Source organism: Furipterus horrens, unplaced genomic scaffold (assembly GCF_987537825.1).
Source record: "Furipterus horrens unplaced genomic scaffold, mFurHor1.1.pri manual_scaffold_10, whole genome shotgun sequence".
Classification (NCBI taxonomy): Eukaryota; Metazoa; Chordata; class Mammalia; order Chiroptera; family Furipteridae; genus Furipterus; species Furipterus horrens.
In genome coordinates this window covers 54,329,613-54,346,123 of record NW_028327180.1, presented here as the reverse complement: position 1 = coordinate 54,346,123, position 16,511 = coordinate 54,329,613, and the positions used below count along the sequence as shown (strand labels likewise).

General features: G+C 42.1%; 1 protein-coding gene across 1 annotated transcript in view; it reads left to right on the top strand.

Moving 5' to 3' along the window:
- Positions 1-16,511, top strand: part of EBF2 (EBF transcription factor 2) — a 185,555-nt gene that overhangs the window by 128,087 nt on the left and 40,957 nt on the right. Inside the window, exons 8-10 of the mRNA XM_090288992.1 lie at positions 12,521-12,638; positions 14,174-14,304; positions 15,226-15,352. Coding sequence (XP_090145118.1) covers positions 12,521-12,638; positions 14,174-14,304; positions 15,226-15,352 — 376 coding nt within the window. The remainder of the gene's footprint in view (positions 1-12,520; positions 12,639-14,173; positions 14,305-15,225; positions 15,353-16,511) is intronic.

Genomic DNA, 16,511 nt, shown 5'->3' with positions numbered 1-16,511 from the left:
CCACATTTTATTTAACTTTACATCTGTTGATGGACCTCAGTTTGCTTCTACTTTTTGGTTTTTATAAATAATGCTACTATAAACATTTATGAAAATTTTTTTGTGAACAAATGTTTCCAATTCTCTTGAGTACATATCTAAGAGGGAAATTTCTAGGTTATATGGTCATTCTACCTTCCTGAGAACTGTTTTCCATGGTGGCTCCACCATTTTACATTTCCATCAGTAACATATGAAGGTTCCAATTTCCATATTTTTACCAGTTCTTGTTATTTTCTGTTTTGTTTTTTTCTTAATTCTAGTCATTCTCTGAGTGTGAAGTGTTACCTCATTGCAGTTTTGGTGTTCTTCCCCAATGACCAATGATTTTGAGCATCTTTTCTTGTACTTATTGACCATTTGTGACTCTTCTTTGGAGAAATGTCCATTCAGATCCTTTGCCCATTTTTAAATTGTGTTATTTGTCCTTTTATTGTTGAGTTGTTGGAGTTCTTTATATATTCAGGCTACTGGGCCCTTAACAGATAAGTAAGTGATTTGTAAATATTTTCTCATCGCATTATTGTCTTTTCACTTTCTGGAAAAGTGTCCTTTAATGCAAAAAGAATGGGCAAATTTTATGCTGTAGTCTGATTCTATTATGAGTATAGCCTTCAATGGAAGCTCTTTTACGCGGAGAACGCTATTAAGGGGAAAGGCTTGACTATGTTTTGTAATGGTCAAGTGAGAAACTTGGATCAAGTTCAAAATGTGAAACAAAACCAGAGCTGGTAGGTAATCATGGTGGTGGGAGAAAAATCTGCAGGGATGGTGATTTAAGAATTCCTGGAATAGACATCTTCTTCAGAAAGAGAAGGCAATAATTTTAAACCATATAGACAATTACTTCAATTCTCCACTTTTGTTATATGAGCAAACATACTTTTAATGTGAACTGTTTTTTGTGGAGCTATGATCAGAACAGAATATAAAAAATACAAAAATTCCTTATCATATCATGAATCTAACCAATATCTCTCTCCCCTCTCATTCCTTCTCTTCCCCTGTACCCCAAACACCAATGGAACTTGAATTCTTTTCCCAAAAGTGATCAAGTAAGAACAAAATCATGGTATCACATTTATTTTCCAGTCTGAACCGAGCCTCTATGTAATTCAGTTAAAGGCCTAGGTATCATGGGCATATATAAAATATTTATTGAAATGCAATGGACTTTAACCCTTTTTTGGCTCAGACCCTTTGAGAATTTGATAAATGCTGTAGCTTCTGTCCCCACAAAAAGCTACATTTTAACAAAATTTTTCTTAAAATGTGAGGGGTTCCCAGACTTCAATCATCTCTTAGGGATCCACAGAGCCCTGATCTAAAGAAATGAAATCCATCCAACACCCAATGGCCCTCCTCTGTGCAATTTAACTCTTCTGGTTGGGGATCTGTTCCCCAAGGACTTCTCCTGATGATCCTCCCACTCTCGGCTTTACACACCTCTGGATCCGAATGGCTCCTGATGTGTTCCTCAGACATCATTCTTCTCTGGAGCTGTGGGTACACAGCTCTGTCTCCCTCCTGGGCGTCTTCGCTGGGATGACAAATGAGTACACGCTCACAGCAGAACTCAATACTCACTCCCTGAGCCGTGCCCTCCTCATTTATTGTTCAAGTCTCACCTCCTCCCCCTGAGTATCTGTTAAACCCATCTTTCCCCTGAAAAATGGCAAAAGGCCTCTCCACTCCTTCCTTGTCTAATCCACCCTCAGCGCTCCTGCCAAAACGATCTTTTGAAGCATGTCCCTCTGCTTTCTCTGTGTTATAAATATCTACTGTCCATAGACAAAAGCTTAGATTTAAGGAGGCATGGCTAACAAGTATCTTTCTCCCCAGCCTGTGCATCAGATGCTCCCATGTGTCCGCCACTCAGCAGGCACACCTCACTGCGGTATACTGCATGGACCCTTCCACAGGTTCCATCCTCTGCCTCACAACCTTCGCCCCCCTCAATCTGCGATCTCCACTTGTACTTCAAGACTGCACTCAAGTGCTGCCTGCTCTGTGGGGCATTTTCTGACTCTTTCTGACACACCTACTGATTCCTTGATCTGTACCAACCTACCGTCCTTCACAAGCTTCTCCAATACAATCAGTCACATAGTCTTGCAGTTGTCGTTTATCTAATGGACTGTGAGCTGCACAGTGCCAGCCACTCTGTGGGACTCAATAAATTTTTTTTAAATTTTAAATATTTTCATTTATTTATTTCTAGAGAGAGGAGAAAGGAGGGAAAAAGAGAGGGAGAGAAATATCAAGGTGTGAGAGATAGACTGATCAGTTGCCTCTTGCGCATCCCCAACTGGGGACCTGGCCCAGAACCCAGGCATGTGCCCTGACTGGGAATCAAACTGGCGACCTTTTGGTTCACAGGCCAGCACTCAGTCCACTGAGCCACACCAGCCAGGGCTGAATGAACTTTTAAGAGAGATTTTTTTTTTTTTTTTAATGGAAGCAAGGAAAGAAGGAAGGAAAAAAAAAATAAATGAGATTTCCAGGGCTCTCAGAGTATCTTATTTTTTAACTTTATTTTTATTGTTGACACTATTACAGTTGTCCCCATTTTCCCTCCAAGGTATATTGTTCCATGGATCATGACCATGCCTGTAGGAAATCACTTCTGCCCTCCTTGAAATGTAACAATTAAGAGAAATAACCAGATTAACAGCTCAGTGAAGGAAAGGAAAAGAGATTCACATCTCGGTGAAGCCAACAGGCCTGTTAAGACATAAGGAACCCCATCCTTTATTTCTCTGCATTGTGGGTGAAGAGCAGGCAGTTGGAAAATCCAGAAGATCAAGCCAAGAATAGGAAGACTCAGGCATGTTGTCATTTCCCACATTCAAATTGTAAGACACAGTAGAAGTTGACAACAATCAGGGCTATTGTTGCCAAGTCACTCTCAGAGATAGGCTGACTGAGTCTTCTCCAAGTCCCAGCACAGACAGAGATGCACTTACTCATTTATTCATTCAGCCAACCACTATTATTGAGGAAATTCTATGTTCCGGGCACTATCCTAGGTGCTGGAGATACATTAGCAAAACAGATAAATTCTTCTCTCTTGAGAGACTTACATCCTAGTGGGGAGATAAGCAAAATAAAATAAGTGATTCACATAGCTTAGCTGTGCCTCTCTGGGATCTTCAAGTGCCTGGCCTGGAAGCATGGGGGCCCATCATGGTGACATTTGTCTTGTGTTGCCTTCTGGAACTCAGTGGTGTGGTCAAGTATGGGTCATGTGAGAGCTAAGGAACGCCTACCATTATAATAATAGCAAGTATAAATGCTCTTCCTAATAGTTTTCCAAGTTTTCCACAGCCTCAGCTAGAGCAGGACACTCATGTCAGCAGATAATTTACTTGAGATTAGGAAGCTCAAGTCCTTCCCACCTCAAAAGGATTCTGTTTTAAACAGACATGACCACTGTCCAGGGCAGGAGTGTCTTCCATTAAATGGGTACCACCAACCTGTACATAGGTCATCCTGGAGTTGGTAGCAAGTGCCTTGACACATCTCCAGCCCTAGAATCATTTGAAAGGGACTCCATTCAAATATACAGCTTTCTTATAATGAGAATAAGGGTTCTCACTGCAACTTGCTGAACTTTGCTGAGTGACTCTTGGGTATCTCAAGTTCACTTCCTAAATTACTCCCTTTTTAGATTAGTCCCACCAAAATTATCACTTTTTTTTTTTTCACATGGTTAAGCTAGATAGAGCACCAAGATACATATTTAGGTCTTGGCCATCCTTTGCCTCAAGAGGTAAGAGGTCAAGATGTACGAGAGGCACATACATTTCTAGGGAAAGAAAAGTCGTTTGGGGTTCCAGGCCGGAAACACCATCTGTGCTGAGCTGACGCCTGTTTGTTTGTAGAGATGTGCACACAGAATGGGCCTCCTTGAAGGGCATCTTGAGGGGGACTGCAAGGGCATGAGCAAAAGGGTTGGTGCTTGCCCTGGCTGCTGTGGCTCAGTGGATTGAGCACCAGCCTATGAACCAAAGGGTTGCTGGTTTGATTCCCAGTCAGGGCACATGCCTGGGTTGTGGGCCTAGTCCCCAGTTGGGGGTGCACGAGAGGCAACTACACATTGATGTTTCTCTTCCTTTCTTTCTCCTTCCCTCTCCCTCTCTCTAAAAATAAATAAAATAAAATAAAAGGGTTGGTGCTTTGTGTGGATACAGCCAGCAGTTCTGTCAGACCCTGGAAGGAAGAGAGAAGAAGTGCACAGTGGTGGGGAGAGGGTACAGGGGACACGAAGGCCCCCTCCATTGAGTATGATGTCATCGGACAGTTGCATAGTGTGACACCCTAGAGCCTGTTAGAGCATCCTGGCGGGTGCAACAGCTCTACAGGAACGATGGGGAAATGGCCGTAGATGACAAAGGCCCCTCGTCCACACAGCCGGCATGACTAAATGATGTGAGAGCAAAGGGCAGGGCTACTCAGGGCTTGGAATGGGGCCAGGATCCACCCAGCAAACTCGTATGATTTTGTTAACCCCCCAGCTCTTATATAAAACTTTTTAATGGCACCACCATCTATTTTCCTGAAATAAAAAATGTTGAATGTTTCTCTCACACCCGTTGAAGAGGGAAACGAGAGTTTACATTAAATCCAAATGGTAAAAATTTAATATAGCTCCAGCTGCCTGCAGGTTTCTTCAGCTCAGATCGCCCAGGGCCAGAGCTCCTCCAGCTGCTCTGTGATCTCATCCACCGTGAAGGGCGCTGTGCTACCGGGCAGTGCTAAAGTACACGGTGAAAATCATTGACTTACAACCTCTCTGACCAACAGGTGAGTCCATTATCTGGTGGTAAAACAAACCAGCTAGTCCGGTTTAAGAAATAATAATTATCGATTTGGAGTCAGAAAAAAACCCTCGTCTGAGGGCCTGAGGAGCTTTCATTTAGTCCAATGCTTTGAGCTTGGCAAAGGCTTTCTGGAGATTACTTCAGGCTGCTCTGGCATAACCTTCTGCCACCCCTGCTCCCTGACTTCTGGTGTCTCAAATGGGGACAGGAATCAGGGTGATCGGATTTTTGTCCAACTCACCTAGAAAATGTGTTTTGAGTTATTTGTGGGGGAAAGGGAGGGAAGGGAATGCAGGTCATTGCCTATATAACTTTTGGGAAAGGATATGTCAGATTTCAGTGAGGTGGAACAAAGTCTACATGCTCAAACATTTTAAGAGACTCCAGTCTTGGCACTAAAACCGGAACACAGTTAAGAGCAATCAGTGGCAGAGCTTCCTGGAAAGCAAAGCTCTTTTCATTCTGCAGTGAGAGTACCTAGATTCTCAGGCTGAGTGTGGGGGCCTGTGTGATCCTAGTTTTTGATGAATGGCAGGTGATTCATGAGGTTCCTGGGGGCAGCGTTTGGTGGGAGAGAATGGCTCAGCCAAATCAAGTTGGAATCAAATATGTTAAGACTCCCCTGGGGTTCTAAAATGTTTGCTAGTAAATTACTGCCCTTGACCATAACCATCCTACTTGGCATACATTTTAGATGAGAAAAGCAGTGAGTTCAATGGAGTAAAATGAGGTCAGCTGGAAGCAGCAAGTGTCCCTAGCCTTTGAGATGGAGGGAAATTTAGTTGTAAACAGATTAATGACATTTGGGCTCCCTGATGACATACAAGTCTGGTTTAAAAAATACCACTTGATTTCTATACATATTCTACTAATTTTTAAAAGGCAAGCTCTAAAAGGTGTTCCACCCTAAGCCAAATCTGCCGAAATATGTCAGTGGAGATGCTATTTGGTGTACCACTCTACTTATGCCAATAGGAATTTGCTTCTGAATTCCCAGATCATAGTTTCAGTAACCTAGAGCTGTATAACAAAACTTTTTTTTAGCTGTTCAAGGTCTATCTCAAGTCTCATTTCCTTGTTGAAAATGTTTGTTACCGTCTTCGGCTCCAGTTAATTTTCTCACCTTCGGCCCCCTGGTGCATACAGTAGCCCACAGTTTAGTCCTCAGTTATGTGTCACTGTATAGTATTATTTTCTGATTACTGTAGTGTTTGTCATGCTTCATCAACTACATGGCAGCTCCTTGAGGTTGTGACAGTGTTGTCTATAAGCTCCATGGTGTGGAGTGCAAGGCCTGGGAGTGTCAAACCAAACATCTGACTGATTAAAACACAGCGTCATCTGGTTATCTAAGAAAGTGTCTTCTCGGGAGCTAGATATGGCATCCATGCCACTGCTTCCTCCCTTGGAGTGAGCAACCCCAGAATGCCCCACATCTGTCTCAACAGCAAGCAACCTTGTGTTCTGTCATTTGGTACTTGATACTTAACAGAAAATTTGGCCTTAGGGATTATGAAACAACAGCGATGGCTAAGAATTCTGGGAATTCCTTTAAAAAAAAAGATGACAAAATCCGTACTTGTGGGGTAGGTGTTTAAAGGTAGTTCTGGAGACTCTGGAGTCCAGTAACCAGGAAGAATCTGGGCTTTAAATCTGGTTTGAAAATACGGTGTGTGCCAAGAGTAAAGTGGTAGGGAGAAACGATCCGCAGTAGCAGAGCTGTTTGCTGTTAGCCTGGGTTGAATTAGTGGAGGCTTTGGCAAATTGTTTCATCAGATTCCCCTTGTTGAATGTGAGAATTAACCAGTGTGTAAAAACACCCATGGAGAATTTCTTCTCACGGTGTGGACTCCAAACTTGGTTGCCCACCACAGCCAGAAGTCTGTGTTGATTTTCTCTGTCCTTTTAATGGTCTCTGTGTCTCATTCCTGCTTCCACAGGTGGAAAATAAAATCCCACATAATAGTTATGCTTTGGGAAAGCTGAAATAACATATATAGCAACTGAACAGTTATAAGGGAAAAGCACATCATGAATTTAATTCCATTTCCAGATGTAAAATGTCATAAAGAATTTTTTTCCATACTTGGCAAAATAACAGGAATTTTCAAGACCATTTTATTTAGCTCAGTGTACATGTGTTTGTAAGTAGGTATCAGTCTTTCACGTTGTGTTATAAATGCTATGTATTGTAGATTTACTGAGATTAAACTACCAAAGGCCCCACATTCTGCTAGGAGGTGCATGACCCTCATTGAAATGGAAGGGAAATGTGTCTAAATGTAGAATTTGGTGTGTTTTCAAAGCAGGAACTCTGATCCATATGGGGCGGTTTCTAACCAAGGTGATTATTCTCCAGTAACCATAGACACTGGGATTCTCGTCTATTTTTAAAAAGCAGATCATTTTGTCATTCTGCACCTTTTTCATTTTGACTTCTCCTTTTCTTTCACCCTCTTGGGTGAGACTCGGGCTCTTTGTAGGAACACCTGGGTGGGTATGAGCTGAGAAATGCAGTCTGGGAGGAGGTTCCATGCCCACCATCCTCTCAACGATGTCATTTAACTGAAGTATGGCTTTGAGAAGGATAGGTATTAAAAACAAGTGTGATGCTCCAAAAAGCGAAAGATGTTTCAGAGTGGGGCATAAAATTCACCCTAGGGTGGGAATGAGTCATTCTGGGAAAAGTACCTGTGCTACATGCCATCATTCTGATACTAAAGAAACAGTTACTCCATTGGAAAATTAGTTGTACAGGCAGATTAACGGATGTGTCCACCTAAAGGATAACTCCCACTGAGCCTTTTAGAGGCAGGAAAGAGCTCTTTACAACTCAGCTCCTGCTTTGTATAAATTATTAGAGTGAGGGACATGGGAGTACTTTGGGGTAATGAGAAGAAAAATATAATTTGAGAAAGCCAATCAGTTTTCTTGAGTACTTTTAGCAAATTGCTAACATAGTCATAGATTTTGTCCTTAAGACTTTCTGGTGTTTTCCAAGGGGAGATACAAACTTTTTATGTTTCTATTTCTGTTTATTTATTGCAATGCTTAGAAGTGGTGACTTTGTATATATTTTTAAAGATTTTATTTATTTATTTTTAGAGAGAGGAAGGGAGGGAGAAAGAGAGGGAGAGAAACATCAATGTGTGGTTGCCTCTCATGCACCCCCATCTGGGGACCTGGCCCGCAACCCAGGCTTATGCCCTGACTGGGAGTTCAACTAGCGACCCTTTGGTTCATAGGATAGCGCTAAATCTGCTGAGCCACATCACCCAGGGCTATTTCTGTTTAATCACCTAACACTGCCATTTAATTTCATGATTCAAAATGGAAGCTACACTGTCACTCTTGAGTTAGTCTATGTTGATTGACCTGGCCTCACCAAAAATTAGAGAATGCACTAAACAAAATAAGGAATTGCAAAAAGTGAAAAAATTCTCTCATTTAAAAAAAAGGGGGGGGGGGCAAGCAATCCCAAATGATCTCTACTCACTTTCTTGGAACCTTGACTTAAAGGTACCACATCATAAATAATATTTGCATGAATATAATTGGTTGTTGCTTTTGTGTTGAATTGAAACATATCAGCTGAGGAGGGTGATAAAATAAAATGGCTTAGTTCTCAGCTCTGCGGTCTTTTCTATTGTAGCTGTGAGTTGAAATACAGATCCACCAACCATGAGAAACAAATGAAAGCTCCCACCAGTGTCAGCAAAAATTGGGGGCTCACACAAATGATGGACATCTGCATTCCTAATTGGCATCGTTTCGCATTGTACCAGCAGGATGCTGGTGCCAAGGGAGTCCGACAGCTTTAGAGAATTCTAGATATCAGGTTAGGTGGTAGGAGACACCGATGAGGCATGGACGTTCTTTTGTTTGGGAGACTCTCCAACTGTTTGTGATAGCCCTCGTGATTTTTAGTTTCAGGTACCTCCAAATGGCACCCTTGTCAATACTAAATTTGCTGGTTACTTCTAAAACGATCAGTTTATGATCTTAGGAAAACAAATGGTATTGATGGTTATATGATCAGAAGATCGTTGGCAAAGATGCCTACAAATAGTTAACAAGGTAATGGTAAGAAATGTTGACCTTGATTTGTTTAGCTAAGATGTAAAGATTTTTGAAGGTCAAAGGTGTCCTTGTGTAGTGTTTTGGAGTCTAACTGTGTCTGACCCTCTAACATTAAGCTGCTGTGGCCTGCAGTTTTCAAGAGTGAAGCAAACCAGGGGAAAGAGAGAAGGGGGGAGAACAGGAAATGGAGTGAGGTGTTTCAGGAAGTTGTCAGGGGTTGACTGATTGATTCCAGATGGAAAAGGTCAGCCTTCACGACCCAGGAAATACTCACTAGGGGAAAGAAGTTGGCTTGTGGAAGGGGAAGGCCTGGGAGTGAGCTGAGGCTGGAATGCACATTCCACTTCCTTTAGTCTTCAAACATGCAGAAACTTTAACTTCTCCGAAGAGAATAACATCAGTGTTGTCATCGTTCATCAGAAAATAGTGAAGGAAGTTAACTTTGGAGCTCTGACCGTACCAAATGTATCTTCACTTCCATAATGTTGTTCACTCTTCCAGAAGGGGAGAGAATGTGTGTGTAAATCTACATTTGTGTGTGTTTCCAGGTAGAGGAACAACAACTAAACTTGTTTGATTTCATATGATGGAGTTTGTGAATTAAATCTTTTCCATTTTGCAAATTCACTTTAATTGGCTGGTTCTTCTAGATACTTTAGAGTGTAAGATACTTGGAATATTAAAAATAGGAGCTTGTATCTATATATATATACATGCACACGCACATTCATTTGGACATAATTTAAAATCTTGTAATAAATTTTGCAGACACTGAAATAATTCAGGTTAATTCCCTTGCTGTCATGAGAGGCCCGCACTAGCCAGCAAGAGATTAAAATTTATTTCCATTGTTAATAGAAAATAATGAAGTGCATCTGAACCATCAGGGCATGTCATTCGGGAAATGTTCACTTTGGAACTGACTCTCACTCCACCCAAATGGACAATGATGAGATCAGCTGGCTGGAGAAAGCCCACATTTCGCGGCAGGAATGCGCAAGGAGCATTAGCGTACAGCATGACAAGGAGCCCGTGGAATGAATTCAAGTGGTCTCAGAGAGAGCACTCTTGGCCCCCACGCAGTCCATGCCGTCCGGGGCAGGCCAAGCTTCCATCAGCGTGCCTAGTTCATATGGCTCATCAGCAATCAAAGCCTGAAGCACCCTCTCGTTTCTGCTTTTTCCCAGCTATGTCTTTGAAAATCCATTCACACACACAATTTACCAAAGTGGTCTGATTTCTCTTTTTCCTCTACCTTCTCCTATTGCATTCAGAGGGGAGGCAAGTCCAGGGTGGATGCTTCTCTCAGCCCCTGACCAGGAGCAGGCCCGCCCTTCCTGACTGCCGCCACCCACGCTCCTCGCAGATGCCCTGACAAGGACACGTGCCTCCGGGCACTCAGTCTTACTGAGGATATCTCTGTGAAGGATGTCTCTGTCTCATGGTGGCCACCCTAAGATAAGAACTTTCTGGAAGGACTTTCCCCAGACTCTTAACGTAATAGCATGGAGACAATTGAAAACAGACACAGAGCTAAACAGGCCGTATCCTTCATTTGTGAGCAATTGTACTGATAATGATTTTCTGAATGACAACTGGAGAAATATGCTGGGTTTTGTGCAGTCAAGTCATTGGTTATATTCCCAGAATCTGGCATAACACAGTACCCTATACACATGGTAGGAGTTCAGTGAGTGCTTTTGGGTTGAATGATTGGAGCCCACTGGTGTCCAGGTATAAGTTCCCATGTGCTACTGTCATGCCTGTGGTGCCAGGCAGATGAAATACTTTGTGGATCATAGTTGTAGGGTTTTCCCAAACCCCCATTATATTAAAATATATATTAAAAAATGTAAAAGAGGACATCTAAAACTCTATGTAAGTTAAAAAAAATCAGAAGCACGTTGCCTTGAGGAGGACTGACTAAGATAACTTTCTGGGGAGATGGAAATATTCTAAATTGTGATACGGTGTGGATTACCTGCACCTGAGTATACCCATTTGTCAAAATCAGGCAGCTAAGATTTGTGCATTTCAATGCATGTAAATTTCACCTAAAATGGGCATTCATTATATTATTCTGTTTATTTTGTTTTCTTGAAATTATTATAGCAAAAAGTTTTGAATGCCGGTTATGAATCTTATTTCTTATTAGGAGCAAGGCCGGGTCAAGGTTTCTTACCCTTTCACTGCATAAGTAAGGAAAGGGTCGCTGAAAAATTACAAGTAGCATATCAGGAAGAGTCATTTTCAATTACAGCTCCTCATTATGTACCTATTCAATGGCTTTCCCTGAAAAGTTTATACATATGCATGAATATGTATTACATGTTGTTTTCTCAAAAACAATATTGCTTTGTGTTGCTGGTGAGTAGACTCTTATGTAGGATGGCTCATCTTCCTGGATCAAGTATTTGTAAGTGGGTGGTGGGTATGTTCAAGTCCACTCGATTCTGCTACACTTTCCCTCCTACTCAGGCCTTGACTGATCTCTGCTTCTTTGGACTTCTCCCACGCTCCTGATCTGCAGCTCACACATAGAACTCAGCAGAATCTCATTCCTTGTGCTGCTTGTTTTATGTGTTAGCCACATTTCTCCAGCTCGAAAGCAAGCTCTTTGACTGTAGAGGTCACACCTTGTAACTTTTGGTCTCTAGCCCCGTGTCCCTCCTTTCAGAGCCTCCCCCAGAGCTTAGACTATGGAGAGGCTCAATGAGAGGTGTCATCTGTCCTATTGACTGGTCAGCCTACACAGAAGCCAGGGAAACTCATCCGGGCCCTACATCAAAAACTTTACATGTGTTTATTCTTATTTGTCTCTTTCAGCCCTTGAGACATAGGCATTGTTTATGTTGTACAGATTAGAAAAGCGGAGATTGGAAAAGGCTGGTAATTTGCCCAGGTTACAAGTTAGGAAGCAGCAGGTGTGAAATTTGGGTTTAGTTCCATATAACTCCAAATCTATGCTCTTCCATGGCTCCACACCCACCTCGTCCCTTTCCTCTGGTTAGACGCTGAATGTGCTCCATTCTCAACACTGAACTCCAGCAACCTGACCTTCCCACCAGAAGTCCAAGCACCTGCCGCTGCTTGCTCATAGACAGGGATACCACAGACGAAGCGCCAGGCAGCCCCTTCATGCCAGCATTATCTGAGCCTATGTCAGAGACGCAGGAGCCCAGCCCCAAGGTTGGAGAAATGACCTCCCAGCTGGTGCTTAGATCTCAGCTTCCTGGTCACACACAGTCTTGTTGCTATGACAGCTCAGGGGTCAGCTGGGAATGACTGTCCAGGCATTTTGATAAGAACGAGACTTCTAGAAGCAGCAGGCAGATAGCCAGTTTCCCCACTTCAGTATTGGGCATAGTCTGAACAGACATGGGTGCCGGCACCTGGGCCGAGGTTGGTCTCTTCTACAACACTCTGTGGCGATCACAGGAGGACATGAATGCCAGAGCACAGCTCTGTCCCCACACTCTCCCATCTCTCCTCAGCCACGTGGAAACCGGACAAACAATTCTGCTACATTTACTACTTCATGTGAAAAGAACTCCTTTTCTTTTGCTTTAAATGTGCAGGTTGTGTTGTCAACAACGGTGAATGTGGACGGGCACGTGCTGGCTGTTTCCGACAACATGTTTGTTCACAACAACTCAAAGCATGGGCGGAGAGCGAGGAGGCTGGACCCATCCGAAGGTAGGGTTGCTGTGGGCTGCTGCGGGCCCCAAGCACAGCCCACAGATGAAGTTCTCTCAAACGTCCTTGTGTGAATTTCAAATTGATGTCTCTGAGTAGCAGTGGAGAAAGTACACAAGGCCATGTGAGTCTTAAAGTGAAGTAGTAAACACTGACTCCTGCCTGCTCCAGCGCAGCCCTACACATCCCGCCCCCCATGCTCAAGCCCCCGCGCCTCCTCAGTCCACTCCATTCAGTTCTGTGTTTTTCTTTTTGCTTGACAAGTATTTCAGGCAAATGTGGGCCTATGACATCTTAGTTAAACAGGAACATTACAGTGCCAGACATGTATGAATAAGTGTCAGATGTGCCCTTAAACAGATTGTGGGCAAAACAAAACAATGTGCAGAATGAAACTGACACTAATTGATTTTTGTTTGCTTGGACTAGAAGAAATCATGGTCTGTTCTGGGTAGTTTTCCAAGTGCATTAAAGTAATTAGAAATACCGGTAACTGTTAAACTTCAACTTGTCTGAAAAATTAAAGTGTATTGAAGAAGATAACTGACAAACCTAAGTGAAGTCCATCTAAGTTCTCCTTCCTTCCACACTCCCCAACCCCCTGGTATAGGAGGTCTCAGACTATAGCATAAATAGTTAAATTAGGGTGCTATTTGAGTGTGATGTCTGACTGTACACTGCCCACCAGCACCCACCCCAACTTGGCCTTTAAAATGTGTCTTGTATCATTTAAAATAGGAATTAATGGACTGAAAGAAAATGATTGAATCAGTAAAGAATTTGGAGTGGTGTTAATTCTCCCACAGTGGGCACTGAAGGGGAGAAGGAAACCCCAGGGTTCAGAACTAGGAACCCATCCAGTTTCCTTTGACTGATTGGATGTGATTGACTGGCTGTTCAAAGGAGGCTCATGTTTTTGGAGTCCTGCCAAAGTTCTCTTCCACCTTTGACCCTGTCAGCTTTGGAAATGGAGTGATGGATTGACTTTAGTTATGGCCTGAAAACCATATTGAGTTCCTGTTGGGATGTAAAGTCCAGAGGCCTCAAACATATGGAAGAAGGTGGGGGTGTGTGTGGAAGATGCTTCCTACAAAGTTAGGAAAGTGATTGCAATTGTCTTTTGATAGAGCTGAAAAAAACCTTCACCTCTGTTAGATTTTGCTTCCTTCTCTCTCTAGCACTTTAGCAGGCCTTGTAAATCTTAACATCTTGGTGCAGAGGAGGTGGAGAGAGAAAAGGGATTTACACATTTCCAGTGTGGTCAACTTATAAAAATACGGAGAAAAACAACAGAGTTCTAAAAACACCCTTTGCACAATTAGCTAAGTGTTTTATGTTTTTATACATAGTGGTCAACTCATTAGGCTTTAATGGACTGGTGAAAACCAACAACCAATTAAGAAATGATGGCAAATCAGCAAAGCTCAACTTGAACTTCTTGGAATGACCAACAGCTTTCAAGAGCAGCCAGTACCCTAAGCTCCAAACTGCAACCACCAAAGGGCAGACCTGACTTTTCTTTTCTATCTTGTTAGCTACCCCCTGCATCAAAGCCATCAGCCCAAGTGAAGGCTGGACCACAGGTGGAGCCATGGTCATCATCATTGGGGACAACTTCTTTGATGGACTCCAAGTGGTGTTTGGGACCATGCTTGTGTGGAGCGAGGTAGGCAAGGGCAATTTGCTTTCCTGATTTTCTTTGGCCCAAAGATTGTTTTGCTCTGGAGAAACTAGTAATTCCTGTAATGTCAGCAACATGAATGTACATTATTGAGTACCTACTATGAGTAGAGCACCAAAGATTAACCACACGTAAACAACAATTTATTGCAGGCATGGATACCTTCAAAAGATAAATATTCATTGCAGTATTATTTATAATTGTGAAAAATCAGGAATAGCCTAGATATTGGATAACAGAAGAATGGTTAAATAAATGATGAAATATCATTCCACCATGAAAATTTTTGTTTTGAAAAAATTTTGATGACCAGGAGAAGGGTGAATATTTATGCTATACTGCTAAATGAAAAATATCAGTACAACAGTGTCTGAGGATGTAAAATATAATTATATAACATTCATAGAAAAGTACTGGAAATACACCAAAGATGACTAATGGTTGTCTTAGTTATGCAATGTTAATCTTTTTCCTTCTATTTTTCTGTAATTTCCAAATTTTCTAAAGTCGAGATGTTCTACTTTCATAATGAGAAAACCAACAAGACACGTTGCAGAAAGATAACTAATGATGCTAAGTTGGAGGTGGAAGTTGCCAAATCAATATGTGAGGAGGTAGCAGGGTAGGACTTGGAAGGAGGGTGTGATTACAGGGATGGGGGAGGGGTGGGCACAGGAGGTAGGGGGGACTTGAGCTGAGCTGGTAGTAGGGAAAGGACTTGGATAGGTTAGGTTGAGAAGCAATTTCAGGGTGAGAGACAGGAGCAGAATGTTCAGAGTGCTGGGGTGTTGTGAGTACATCAGTTTGCCCTGGTGGGAGCAGTTGTGGGAGATCCTCATGTTCTCAGTATGTTCAGTGGTAACTTGTATAATAGGTGTTGTATTTCCCTGCCTTTTCATTCTTCAGCTAATCACTCCTCATGCCATCAGAGTGCAGACTCCCCCTCGGCATATCCCTGGAGTAGTGGAAGTGACTTTATCTTATAAATCCAAACAGTTCTGCAAAGGAGCTCCAGGGAGGTTCATTTACACAGGTGAGTGAGAGCATGATTCCAGGGGACTGGCCCCTGGTTCACCTTTCCTCTTAAGTCCTAGTCTCTCTACTTTTGAATCATTCTAACTTTTCTAGGTCTTTCTCCTTGTGTGGGGAGAGTGGACTGGGTAAAAGGCATTGAATAGGGAACTATAAACTTGATTCTAAATTTGTATTTTACTTAAGCAATTCCATGTCTTGTTCAGAGTCTGGGAGAGGGTCCTGGCAGCTCATCTCAGGAGTACATCCTTCTAAATTTAAATAATTCTGCTAGTACCTTGCTGGAACAGACCTTTATCCAAGCAATCAGATAAAAACATTAGACAAGGTTGTGGGACACAACTAAATTTTCTTGAAAAGGATTCAAGGAAGTTGCCCATTGATGCTGCAGAATGATTCAAATTGTTTTAAAATTTTATCTACTGTATATCTCAACATTTGTTGACTATCTACCCTGTATCTATAACTTTTTCCTGGTGTAAGGTTCAGGGTCATAGGACACATGGTCTTTATTTGGAGCTTAGAGCTGTTGGAGGAGGCAGTGGTATATTGATTGCACAGAACACCCAGAGAATTAGAATATTCAAAATGTCTGGTATTTCTAATAAATGGAATATGAATTCCAGGAAAAGAGAGTTTAGTGTGGACTAGAGTAGTAGGATAAGATTTCAAGGAGGAAATTTTTAAGGATTGGGAGCATTTAGATAGACAAAGAGAAGGAAGAATGGAAGAATGTTTTTATGATGGAAACTCATGTGCAAAGGCCCAGAGGGTGATGTGATGAGCAGGTAACTGGAGGAGAGAGGGTTGGCTCAACAGCCATGGCAGTGTATTTGGGTAGAACTAAGACCAGAACTTAGCTTAGATGATCTATGCATGGGAGACAAAGAAATCATAAAACAGCTTAAAAGCCCTGTATGGTACCTAGAGTAGTCAAATTCATAGAGACAGAAAGTTGAATGGTGGTGTTTAGGGGTTGAGGATGGGGAGAACGGGAGTTGTTTTTTAATGGGGCCAGAGTTTCAGTTCTGCAAACTGAATTATTTTCACAGCAAAATGTGAATGTACTTAAGGCTATTAAACTATATACTTAGAAATAATTTAAGATGGTAAATTTTGTTATGTGTATTTTATCATAATTTTTAAAAAATGAAAAAGAA